A 13,733-nucleotide genomic window follows, 5' to 3' on the forward strand; every position below is an offset into this window, starting at 1 on the left:
CTAGACACACATATAGGACTTATTATTCCATGTGTTTATTTAAGCCTTGCCACTAAACAGTGTTTGTTGTCTTCTATGTCCCCTGTTAGGTCCAACCAATCGGACACCATCGTCCGCTCCACAGAAAGCGTGTGTGTTCGGCAGCCGGCCAAGAGCAAAATCCGCCGCCACAACAACAACAGGCTTTCATCTGTTTTCAACCAAAGCCCCTGCAGTGGCCGCCGCGGCCAGGGCAGTGGGAGCCTTCAGTCTGCAGACGACCCTGCAGAGCTGTCCAGCCAAATGTCTGTCCCCGGCATCCTGAAGATATTCGGCAGCGACATCTGTCAAGGGACCCACTACAAGAGCGTGCTGGCCACCATACAGTCCAGTGCAAAGGAGCTGGTGAAGGAGGCCTTGGAGAGGTGAGAAGTTTCTCTAAAGTGCAGGGCATATTCTAAATCTGAGATAATGTATAAAATGCAAGAAAAGTTACACACAACAATAGTTGTAGTGAGGATCTGATATCTGGAAGTAGAACTGAAATAAGAACTATAGTTGCACACTGGCTCCATATTAATTTTAAGGTTTTGAACTTTTGGTTGAGAAAACAAGCACTTAAGTTATTTGAGCTCCCAAAAACGGATGAGCAGATTTCACTGTTTTCTTTAATTTGATGAGCTAAATGCTTAATCAGTTAATCAAAAACTAAAACGTACAGTCATTCTAGATGCTCTTTTAATCGATATGTCAAGCTAAATGCTAACTTGCTGGGTACAATGTGTATCAAGTTTACCATCTCAATTCAGCCTAGTAGCATTTTAGTATTATCAGCAATCACAACATTTACTACAATTCATCTTGAGGGAAGCATGAATATCTGTATCAAATGTAATACATTAACATTTAATAGTTGTTGATATAATTCAGTCTGGACAAAGTTTGTGGACTGACCCAAAAAATGGTTTAATGTCCACCACAAAGCTAAGTCCTCCTGTCTAAAATGCAACCTGTTTTTGTTCAGGTACTGCCTGGAGAAAGAAGACCCCAACGACTACGTGCTTTGCGATGTGATTGGACAGACGGGCGCAGACAACCAGTGGAAGAGGGAGTGTTTCCGGGTGGTGGGAGACAACGAGAAGCCCCTGTTACTGCAGTCGCTTTGGAAACCCAAGGAAGGCTTCTCCAGGCGTTTTGAAATCCAGCTGAGAGCGAGTGTAGAAGAGCAAAGTTTAAAGGAGAGAGACACAGTCACCGCAGGTAAACACTTTGGCAATTAACTTGGTAGCTGTAGAGTTTATCCCTCGACTTCTGCAGAGACCAGAGATGCCTACTGACCTTAAGAAGCACACATCTCATTATGACTGTACCAAACAGTTGACATTGTTGACATTCAAGTTCTAAATCTCATTTCTTTTGCATAAATACAGTTGCATGTAAAAAATGTGCTATACTAATATAATTACAAGACAGTATTTCTAGAATAAGATTCCAGTGGTTAGTAGGTCTGCAAAAAACAATTATTTTCTCAATTCATTGTTTGGTCTATTACATTTCAGAAATAGGGAAATGACATCCTTCGGGTGTTTGAAAGTTCAAGTGGATGTCTTTAATTGTCTTGTTTTGTCAGTCACAAACCTTCAACTATTACATTTTAATGATATAAAACTCTACAGAGAAAATCAGTACATTTCTGTATTTAAAACAGCATTTTAAGACATTTTTGCATTAACTTTTACTTTAAGAAGTATTACAAAATATATTTAATTTCACCTATTTATCCATTAGTCTACAAAATAATTTCAGCTGTTGTCTGAATCAATTTATAACATTATTAAGTGTGATGAAGAGACATTAAAACAGTTTATCCCAAAACCTCAATAAAAGCTTCAAATGTCAAAGATGTACAGTTCATACAGCCCTAATCCGACTATTTAAGGTACAATTCATCACCCTAAGTTCTTTACGCCTGGGTAATCAATCACTCAGTCTGTGTTGTGGTGGCATGGGGAGCCTTTATCCTTGTCTCTTATTGCAGGCTAACAGCCTTCATTGTCCAGCTTATCACTGTCTAGAGCAGGGGAGATGGCAGGCATGTAAGAGAGGTCAGGAGGAAACAAAAGCTGCAGTGAGGGATACAGGAGGTCAGTGCGGCCCCGCTCTTATCTTTGTTTTATTGCAAGGGCCCATCAGGACCTTGTGAAACATCCAAGCACGGGCTCTTCCCACCGGAGCTGCCAGAAAGTAGCCACTCACCGCTGTGTTATTCTTCCTATCAAAGCGCACTTCCTGCACACTGGTGCTGAAGCTCTGTTGACTTTGGCACAAGTGGTTGACTCTGCGTTAGACCAATACACTGGCTTTTTAATCAGTGTTTTTCTTGGTTATACTGCTGCTTTTCTCATTGCAGCTTTGTCAAAACAAGATATGGTTTTAAAACTGTATTTCTGTTGCATATTTAGCGTGTTAACTTTATAATTTTGAGACACAATTCTGCATTGAAACTACGCTTGGAGTGATTTGCCTGCTGATAACACTGAATAAAAGCACAGTTATAGCATAGTAGCGGTGGAACAATCCAAAGAAATCATGGTCCTGTTTGAATACACAAACCGTTGCAGCCCTATTATATATTGAAATAAGGTGTTAGTTAGTGAGCTATAGAGGTTCTTGTGAGTGCATTGTGTTAACATTGGGAAAAGCCATAGCTGTTTCCAGTCTTTATACTTAGCGAGCTAGCTGCTGGCAGTCGCTTCATATCTATTGTGCAGATATGTGAGTGCTGTCAAACCTCTCAACTATCGGTGTTCAAGAGAATTAGCTTGATTCCCAAACTGTTGAAATGTTCCTTTTAATAAATGTCATTATTGTTGTTTAAATGAATGCGGTTGGGAATTGCGAACAGGTTAAAATAGTTATATTATTAAGGAATCTTTAAGAAATGTATATTTTGATTCAGCTGCCTGACAGCCTTTACTCCCAACACGTATGTTTGCACCACTCAGAACTTGTGATTGGAAAAAATAATGAACAGATCATTATTGAATTGTATTATTTAGTGTCCTATAAGGTCTTGAGTCTGTTGAAATGGGTTTCTGTTCTAAAAATGTGCCTGAAATATAGACATTGGTCCTCCACGTCAAATCCGCTTTCTCTCCTTGATCAGGGCAATTTGCTCTTTACCTCTGCAGTCAGTGTGAGTGTTTTAGGCTCTGAGCCAGTGTGTCAGGCTGCTGCTGAACAATGTGGAAAACACCCACTTCCACAGCTGATAAGGGCGTCAGGGCTGCCGGGTGTGAAGCCGGAGCTCGGTGGACATTCCTCGGTGCTTAATGGCTCCAAATGAGCTGAATAGTGTTTGTGTTACGTCAGGCCGACAGAGCCACTGCTGATATCAGATAGAGGCGGTCACATCTCGCTTTCCCCGCACATTTCCTCTCTTTCCCCCTGGTTATATGTTTATTTGAATTGGTGCCAGAGTTACTATGTTTTATTGACCAGTAAAACTTTTGGCGTTGTAAATGCTTTGCTTATGTATAAGCTTATGTATAAGCAACAACAAAACATATTTTGTCAATTTTCTTCTCTTATTGGGTTTTCCTCCTTAATAATTTGATTGTGCATGGCTTTAGATGGTGATACATGGTTCTATACATTTTTTATTTAAATACTAACAAAATCAATTGTGTCAAATGTATAAAGCTTGTCTTACTCGAGAAAGGATACATATATGATTTTCCTAGCATATTCCCCCAAGTGTCCTACATGCAAAAGCAAGAAAGCAATGAGATATTCTTTCATATTTGAAAAACTTTCAGCAATAAGCACTTTAATTATCTCTAAATGTGGGTTTTTTAAATCGTAACTTTTGAAATGTGGAGAATTAGGGTAACCTATTGACTATCAAAGTGGGGAAAAAGGTTCAAAAACATACATTACACATTATGTCTATTTCCTTGACTATAAGCCATCTCTCCCTGGGCTCTCCAGACATCAACTGTATTGTTATGATCATGCGGCAGTGTGTTTTTCATATTGTAAACAGTAACATTTACAATTTATATTTAACAATCTTTTTTTCTTGACGATACAGGCATCAATGCTCAGGCCCGTAAGCTGCAGAAGAGCCGCTCCAGAGTGACCTCTCTGTTTGTGGACGGCAGCGGGGAAGATGTGGACGGACTGGGGATCTGGAGGAGTCTCAGCGAGATGGATCTGTCCGCCATGGGGAAGGAGGCCAGCCGGGCCCAGCAGAGCGCGCTCAGAGAGGACCCTGAGGCCGAGGCCGACAAGGAGGTGCTGCGGCTCGGCATGGAGAAGGAGGAGACAGAGAGCAGCGATGACAACACCACCCAGTACTCCATTCACCCACCCTTCGACTTCCCATACTTCCTTCTGCTGCAGGGCTACAGCCACAGACAGGTGAGGGAGGGAGGGGTTGCCCAATCATTTATTTGCTAATGTGATAATGCAACATTTTAACCTTGATGAATAATTGCTCGATTAACGGTCAAAGCTCGGTGTTAGTTGGGCTGCAACTAAAGTTTCTATGGATGAAACCCTCCAATCATGATACTAATAGCAGTAATGTTTCTCAGAACTAAGACTGCATTTCCCATAAATTCTCTGCTTCTGTTTTTGCATTTTCTAAATGTATTTTGATATTCTGTTTTGACGACTCGCTGTATTGAGGTCAGTCAAGAGTCTCCTTGAGTCCTGGCAGTGTGTTGGGAGGCGGAGGCTAACACAGGCTTATATGAGACAACAAGGTGTAACAGGAACATGAGAGTGTTGGATTGAACGTCTTAGGGAGTCAGAGAGTCATGTGGTCATAAGAGGCCGGAGAGGAAGGAAACACTGGATTGTGCTACAGCAGTGTTGTGGGAGGGAAACAGAAGTGACCTCCTCCACACACTCAGGATGAGCTGTCTGTCATCATGTCCCAATGAAAGGACAAAGTGTTCACCATACAGTCAGAGAGATACATGCTCAGAATGTTTCCAACCTGGAGATAACCCTGAATAAAGACACACTGAAATGCAGGATAAACTACAAAGAAACTATTCTTTATCAAGGTTTCAAAGGGGTAGTTTTGGTTTTATGAAGTGGGGTTATATGAGTTTACAATAGTAAGTGTGTAAGGACTGCAACTAATGATTATCTTCATTATTGATTCATCTTGCGGTGACTCCCTAGCTTTTTTAGCGATTTGTTTAGCCTACAAAATATAAAAAATGTTGAGTCCAAAACCCAAAGATATTTATAAAACAGCAAATCTTCATATTTCAGAGGCTGAAAAAAGCATTTACTTTACTCATTTTACAATGAATCTATTTAATTAAATTGTTGCTGATTCTTTTCCTGTCCATTTTTCTGGCAATCATTGCATTTTTGCAGCATGGCATAGAATGAAATGTAACACCTGTTTGTATTTTGCGACCATGCTGGCTAAAGTATGAAAGGCAATTAGTTGAAAACTTTCATTTTGATTGTTGTTCCCTTTGTTTTGCGAGTTAAAATTACTGTTTTTTAATTGAGATTTTTAGGTAGGGATACAGCAGGAGGTAACAGCCCTACCTTTACTGTACATTGCTGGTCCCAGGCCTCTCAGAGGTTAGTGGTGTTGCTGTATCATGTCATGACTAATTGTCTTAACCTCGCGGACATCACCAGCGTCTCATTCTTAAGCTCTTCTCTTCCGGTCTCGCCTCTCGCTGCCAGTGCAGGATGATCACGCCGCCGTTCACACGCACACGGCTGGTACATTCCCAAAATGTTACACAAGAGAATCAATCCCTGCCTACACGTTGACTGTCATTCGGAAAGAGGTTTTGCATCAAGCGTATGGGATTAACTCCTGTGCCTCACTTTGATAAAGTTGCTCTGATATCTTAAGATGTAACAGAAATCATGATTCTATGCCCACTTTTCATCAAACTGTGTTTCTTGCCGTCTCAAACAATGTGTCCGTTTTTCAGTATTTGATGGATTTCCTCTAATTGGAGCATTAATCTTGAGTAGGAAGTTCCACCTTACACCATTTCCTAGTGATAGGTTTGCTGCGGGCTGTGTGTCCCTGTTGCTCCAAATTCTCTCCATCATGGAAGATTAACATTTGATTATTTTCTCTTAAACTTAGGCGTGAAAAAATGTAAAATACATTTTTTCCAAGAAAATGCTCTCGATGGATGTGTTGTCCACATTATGCCAATCATTTTATGAAATTTGTAAATAATGTATTATTTAAGTCAGCTTCTAGTTGTAAGGATTGGCTGCTTTTTTAAATCTAATTTAACAGTAAACTTCATATCTTTGGATTTGGACTGTTGATCCTACAAAACAAAACCTCTGCAGACCGAAAATAGAAAATAGTGACGGCCTTTTTTTTTGACATTATAAAAACTAGAGCATGAATGGATGAATCAAGACAATAACAGGCAAATTAAAGCATCATTTTTGGTCGTGTTGTTGCCATGAATTAAACAGAAACTTTATTTTGCAGGATTTCGTCATCTACCTGATGAGTGGCACCACCACCATCTTCGGCTGCTGCAGGGCGCACTGTAACGGAGAGGACGAGGAGAGGCTGAAGGTGGACATCCTTCTCTTTGCTCCTGACGTGTTGCCTCAGCACTGCTGCGTCAGACGCCTGGACTCTAACACCGGGGAGCACAGAAAGACTTCGACCATGCTGAAGCCTCTCCACGGAGCTCCTGTGACCAGAAACGGATTCCTCCTTAAAGAGGAGGTTGAACTAAACCCGGGGGACTTGGTGGGCTTGGGGAAACATTACCTATTCATGTTTAAGGATCCTACTAGCACATCAGGGTCGCCGCAGACGCCTCCGTGGATGACCAAACTCTGCCCGAACTCTCACACAAAGACATCCTCTTGTTTATCGTGCGGCTCCAATATGGCCATCAAAAGGCTGCAGAGGAGGTGTTTACCGCCTCGATGGAGGGACCTGGAGGGCACAGAAGCTGTGGTGGTCTATGAGCTGGAGCATGAGGAGAGAGTGCTGCAGGAGGTGTTGGATATGTTGGACCCCATAGGGAATGAACCAAAGCTGACGCCTGCTTTCCTGCTGAGCCTCTGCATTCAGCACTCAGCCTTCACCTTCCAGCCCACGCACTTCAGACAGCTGTTGCTCCGGATAGCCGGGCAGATCCAGCTCGTTATGTGGGTAAGGATGAAGCTCTTACCCCAGATTGTTTCATGTGTATTCAGCATAGGGCTGGGAAATATTCCTTAAAAAAATCGCATCTATATTATATAAAGATAATTATGCATTTTTTGTATATATTCGCACATAATCATACCAGTCATTCTTGTAAACTAATCTGAATTTTGATGGGAAACACAGTTCAAACATATATGACCTTTTAGATGGCTTTTAGTTTTGAAACTCCACATAAGAAGGTCATGATATTGACTGAGTGACACTCTGAGGTGGTTTGCTAATAAGTGCAATTAGTCTGTTGAAGTGTTTTGAAGTGTTTTAATTCAGTATCAAATCAATTCACGCCATTTTATTATCTTTTCTAAAGTACAGTTTGCAGGCAGTAGTTCTTATTACTAGTCATGTATTATTCATTATTATATGATTGGGCGACTTTGGCTCTGAGGCAGTGCGGTCGTCTTTCAATTGGAGGATTGTGGGTTCGATCCCAGTCAACATGATGTATCCTTGGGCAAGATACTCAACCCCAAGTTGCTCCTGATGGCCAACTGTGTGTGAGAGTGTGTGAATGTTAGCTTCCCTGAGCAGGTGGAACCTTGCATGGCAGCCTTTGTGTCTGGATTAATGGCTGTGAATGGGTGAATGATGACATTTATATATACGCATTGCCAAAGCTCTGTACAATTGCCACATCCATACACAAATACACATTTGAAACAAACTGCTCAATTCTGAACATAGGCAAGAACAACATGTTTTTTTTTCGAGGGAACACAAGAAAGGAAAATGCAGGCAATTTATATAATACATTAATAAGAAAATAATAATACAAAATAAAAAAAGACATGAGATGTGACACCTGGTGTAGCAGGTCAGTCTGATTCCCTCATACTGTGGCAGGCAGACAAACGGTCCTGTAAGAATGCAGCTTTCTTTATTTTGCCCGAGTAATATTTTGAGTTTTTGATTTTCTTTTTCAAATAATTGAGGATGCTTACTATATCATTTTGAGAAGAATTGTTGACGTACAGGTTTAACTTTTTGGCATTGTGTGAGGAGCTGCTGCTCTGTTTCCACAGCAGTTCCTCCCCACTGTTGGCATACTCGCTCCTCTTTGGCAGCCATGTTATCTTATACCTGCTGCCTGTTTCTATGGCCAGGCTGTGAGCACTCAGTCAGTACTTTTTACATTTGTTTTGCTATGTTTAACATCAGTCACTGTTGTCACTTTTCATTATCTAAAGACTGACCGACTCTCTGAATAAATGTAAAATTACCGCTTTTAAACGCTCTAATAATAACGCCTGTTATATACAACGTGGGGGTTGTTTGTTTTTTTAGAAGAGGAAGCTTGCATTTTCCATCAGTGTTTACAAACTCGACCCATATGAACTTACTTTGACACTTGACTCTTTTCTTTCTCGAGAAGTAAGTGCCAAAGCTAGTCTTTACCGGATGGCTGGAAGAAATGACTTGACATTTTGTACTAGCAGTACATTTACTACATCCCACATAGAAAGAGCACCAATACATCAACAAAATGTAATAGATTGCTCAATTCATATTAAGGATTATATTCCCCTATGAGTGGCAACGATTGTAAAGTAATCACGTTTGCCATTAGGGTTGTATTTAATATTTACGAGATTGTTGATTTTTGTTTGAATTTATATTTTCTTTATGTGTTCTCCCTCTTAGGAGAAGACAAAGGAACTTGCAGCGATCCAGCCAGAATCGTGAGTAAACGTATTGTTTTTTCAAAGATACATAACATTGCCACAGAGAGAACAGCAGCTGATATACAACACCTCCAGTTTTCCTGTCTGAATAAAAGAGCAGTCAAAGTCTATTTTTAAAATGCCGGTTGTGAAAGGAGAACATTTCCCACAGTCATATCTATAAAATAAAGAAATGTTTTTTAGCCTTTATTTATACAGGTGAAAATCTCATTGAGACACAGGGTCTCATTCCCAAGAGAGACTTGTTTATACCCAGAATCAGCTTTTTGTAACAGGAAGAGAAATAGAGGGATATGAGCCATGGCTAGAATGGGTGATCCAGTGGCGTAACAAGGTTGTGATTGGCCCTGGTGCAAATATTGTTTTGCCCCCCCCCCGCTGATGCGCTCACACACGCACGGACACACACAACCACTCATAAGCGCCACATGTAGGCTTTCAACAACAGCCTGCCCTGGCCTCAGACCACCACAGCCTGAACGGCAGAGCGAACTAATCATACAATCACTTTACAGAATTAATCGAGATGTCGAGGACGATGTATGACAAAAAAAACGGTCTAATTTCGTCAGTTTAGCCGTTACATCTCCTTGTCCTCTCTTGTCCTTTCTCTTTTGAGCGCCGCTCTTGTGCTTTGGTTTGCTGTACATTATAAATGCAAGCTATTCAATTTGTTATAATGCTGCTAAACTTGCTGCTGCTAGCTACAGTACCTATAACTTTTGAGGTTGATTAAACGGTTCGCTCGTCACGCAAGGTATCACATGACATGAAAAGGAGCAAGGTCATTGGACAGACAAATGACAAATTAATTGCATGGGCCCCTGGCCGGCTCTGGGCCCCGATGCGTTGCACCGGCTGCACCGTCGATAGTTACGCCACTGGGGTGATCTGTTTTTTTTACCAAAACGCTTCATAGACATGTTTTTTATATTTTTTTATATATCTGAGACCTATGCTATTGCCTAAAAATAGCATGATAGGTGACCTTTAAAGGAACTTCAAGTGAGGTTAACTGAGAGTCAAGTCCTGTTTCCCGGATATTTTAGTTTTACCTAAAAATATCTTACGATCTTAACTGTGTCATTATTTTAAAATAGGTTATGATTATAAAAATAGCAGGTTTCGATACTTAAATTCTACAAAAAATGTAACACATATGACTCACTTAATTCTGTTGTAACAACAAACAACATCTATGCAAGTTATTGCTCATTTGATAAGTGAATCTTTTTTTTAAGGTTGTTTTCGAGGTCTTGGTTCTTTCAAAAGCAGTGTCTTAAGTTTAAGTATTAAGTACCCATAATAACCCAACGTTTCTGCACATTTTCCAGATTAAAATATAACATTTGACACAAAACTTGTAAGACTTCACATGTATTATGTAAAAATCAGAGATGAATGCATGACTTTCCAGTTTTTCAGGTATATATTTTTGCGATAGGCATCATGATGATTATGTTTAAGTTATTATATTAATATATTATACTATAATTTAGTTTATGTGGTGGAAGATTTGTTCCTTTTTTATGTTAGTTTGCATTGCTTGGTCTCTGAGTGTGAGCTGTGTTATGATAGGGTGGATAAATAATGACTTTTCTTTGTCATTATCATTCATTTATAATCATTTAAAGCAGTGATTAATCTGATGGGTCATTACATGATTAAAAAACCTTTAAACAGCGAAAAACAAGTTTGGAAATACTGAAATTATTGACAAATATTATGTAATGGTAACACTATGTATAGATTTCTTTGTCACAGTATGCAGGGAAGCTTTATCTCGGTTCTGAACTCATAAATTCTGTGTTTTCCATCAGGAGCTCCAGTGACGGGCAGCCCGAGGACCTTCAGCTGCTCAGCATGGAAGAGCTGATCCCAGGTCTGCAGCCGCTGGTTCTGTGGATGGCCAACTCCATCGAGCTGCTGCACTTCATCCAGCACGAAGTCCCTCAGCTGCTGCCCTGGAGGCAGGACCATGAGGAGGAAGGTGCGGTGACAGCATGGCTTTTAACTTTATTATCATCTGGTGACGTGGTTTTAAAATGTGTTTGTGTGTGTTGTCAGGTCTGTTGGACTCTGAGATCTCCTCCACTCGGACAGCCTGTGAAGAGGCCATGACGGTCCTGGAGGAAGTAATCATGTTCACCTTCCAGCAGTCTGTCTACTATCTAACAAAGGTTTGCTTCCACACATTAATTTACTACTTTACACACAGGGCACACACACATGGCACACACACACACACACAAACACACACACACACACACACACACACACACACACACACACACACACACAAACACACACACACACACACACAAACACACACACACACACACACACACACACACACACACACACACACACACACACACACACACACACACTCATATATAAGGCTGAATGATATGGGAAATAATATAATTTCAATTTTTGTAGTATAATACTGTGATTTATTTTAAGTTCCTTAAACACGCTTTAGTTCCTTTTTAAAAATATTTTTTAACTTCATTTATCTAGGAGTATTTGCCATTGCGAGTAGGAAATCTATGTTGCAAGGGAGTCATGGCCAAGAGAGCAACATACATGAGTTTCACATTAAAGAGCATGCGACGGACGCCAAACAAAAAAGCAAGTTGAAATCAAACAGCAAACTATGTTTACACGAAAAAAAACATCAACAGCGATAAGACCAGCAGGAAATTCCATACATATGAAATTGGCTGTGTTCAGTAACAGTGTTCAGTATTCTTTCTTGCTTACAAGGAAATCCAATTAATCTCCTGTATTATTTACCATACACATACAATACCACAACATTGGATACAGTTTTGGGGATTGAATACCTATGTTTTCTTACATTGCAAGTCGATTTGGACCCCTGTATGTTTCATTTCCTTTTGACCTGTGAAATCGGAGTGTAAATCACATGTGAAGCAGGAAATTGGACTGTGTAAACACCATTTACTGTTTTCATTGAGTATATTCCAGAAAGAAAACACAATATCAGAATGGAAACACCAACTTTGTTTGGCATTCTCAGTCAGGAAAGGCCTCTGAGATAGTGAGCACAATCTTGTCTCCCAAGGTTTCACTGGTTTGTTGAATAACAAAATCAGGCTGATTCAGTGAGAACCACTATATCGGAATCTAAAGATGTATTTGTCTTGTAGTTTTATTATTACATTTAAATTAGGTAAAAATATTTATGATGAAAAAGTTGTTTACAGTGGATTTAAAACAAAAATGAATAGGTAAATAATTGGAACAGACAAAACGGGGGGTTACGTATTGTAACCCTAGTTATATAAGCACAGGCGGAGCCCTCTACTGGACTCTATGGGTACTACTCTCTACCATGCTATGCGAGCATTCACATACTGAGTTGCATAAACGTAGCCGGCCAATAGGGGCGAGCCTACCTGAATGCGCGCGCAGTCCCACAGTATATAAGGCGGCTACGCCTCGCGACTGTCATCCTACACCCTCTTCAGCGAGCGGCATAGGAAAGACAGGGCCCCCAGGTAGAGGGCTCCGTCTGTGCTTATATAACTAGGGTTACAATACGTAACCCCCCGTTATATCTCACACAGGCTCCGCCCTCTACTGGACTCTATGGATACAGTGGGTGGAGCCCTGATGGATAAACGCCCTGTCGTCCTACAACATCGACCCATCAGACTGCCCCTGACCGGCCTTTGGTTAACAGCCACCGCACCCCAACTTCCTCTCATCAGTCATGTGTTGCCCCGGCAAGCACAGACGATGAGAAAGAGCCAGACATGTCCGAGAGATAAAACCTTATGAAGGGGCCTGGCGTAGACCAAGACGCCGCCGTGCATATGTCCTCCACGCTCACGCCGTTGAACAAGGCTGTTGACACAGCCATACCCCGTGTAGAGTGTGCACGGACCCCAGTGGGGAAGGCTCTCCCCGCCCGTCCATAGGCATGTGAAATGCACTCGCAGAGCCATCCTGTCAGGCGTTTCTTGGACAGAGCTTTACCAGCCACACCATCCCCAAAGCACATAAACAGCTGTTCAGTGCGCCTGATGGAAGCCGTGCGCTCTACATAATATGCCAGCGCACGCTGGCAGAGGAGGTGCAATTTAGCCTCCCTGGCTCCAATATGGGGTGGAAGACTAAAGCCGTCTAACTGTATAGCCCTCGACCTGAACTACCTCCTTAGGTTCTTGGGAACAAAGGAGGGGTTCGGTCTGAGTGTCGCCCCGCTACGGTCACCCCGGATCAAAAGGCAACTTGGGTGCACCGACAGAGCGGTCAGCTCGGACACTCTCTTGGCCGAAGTCAAGGCAAGCAGCAACGCTGTCTTCCATGACAGTGCCTTCAGGGAGGAGAGCTCCAGAGGCTCAAACGGTTCTGTGACCAGAGCCTCAAGCACCAACGGCAGGTCCCATTGCGGGGAGGAGGCATGCACCACTGGGCGCTGTCTCCTGACCCCCTGCAAAAAACGCGTCATAAGCGGCTGACTGAAGGCTGACCTGCCGCGAAATCCCTCATGACAGGACGAAATGGCTGCTGCATACACTTTAATTGTGGAATGAGCAAGCCCCCTGTCTGCCAGTATCTGTAAGTAGGACAGAATAGAGCCCAACGTACACGATAGAGGCTCTAGACTCCTTTCTTCACACCACCGCTGGAATCCCAACCACTTTGGCCTGTAACAGGCTGTGGTGGATCCTGCTCTTGCTGCCTGGATAGTCTGAATAACTTTGTCAGACAGTCCACCCCATCTCAGCCTGTCCCTCTCAGGAGCCAAGCCTGGAGAGGTTGGCCCAGAGTGGGTAACGCCCCTATTGCACCTGCTTCCT

General features: G+C 41.9%; 1 protein-coding gene across 3 annotated transcripts in view; it reads left to right on the forward strand.

Moving 5' to 3' along the window:
- Positions 1–13,733, forward strand: part of si:ch73-281f12.4 (RA_Radil_like and Myo5p-like_CBD_Rasip1 domain-containing protein) — a 39,766-nt gene that overhangs the window by 1,085 nt on the left and 24,948 nt on the right. For all 3 annotated transcript variants that reach the window (XM_034143800.1, XM_034143802.1, XM_034143801.1), the window contains 7 exons: positions 90–404; positions 1,004–1,239; positions 4,073–4,401; positions 6,482–7,162; positions 8,858–8,895; positions 10,719–10,888; positions 10,966–11,078. In XM_034143800.1, coding sequence (XP_033999691.1) covers positions 90–404; positions 1,004–1,239; positions 4,073–4,401; positions 6,482–7,162; positions 8,858–8,895; positions 10,719–10,888; positions 10,966–11,078 — 1,882 coding nt within the window. The remainder of the gene's footprint in view (positions 1–89; positions 405–1,003; positions 1,240–4,072; positions 4,402–6,481; positions 7,163–8,857; positions 8,896–10,718; positions 10,889–10,965; positions 11,079–13,733) is intronic.

This window comes from Trematomus bernacchii, unplaced genomic scaffold (assembly GCF_902827165.1).
Source record: "Trematomus bernacchii unplaced genomic scaffold, fTreBer1.1, whole genome shotgun sequence".
Lineage (NCBI taxonomy): Eukaryota > Metazoa > Chordata > Actinopteri > Perciformes > Nototheniidae > Trematomus > Trematomus bernacchii.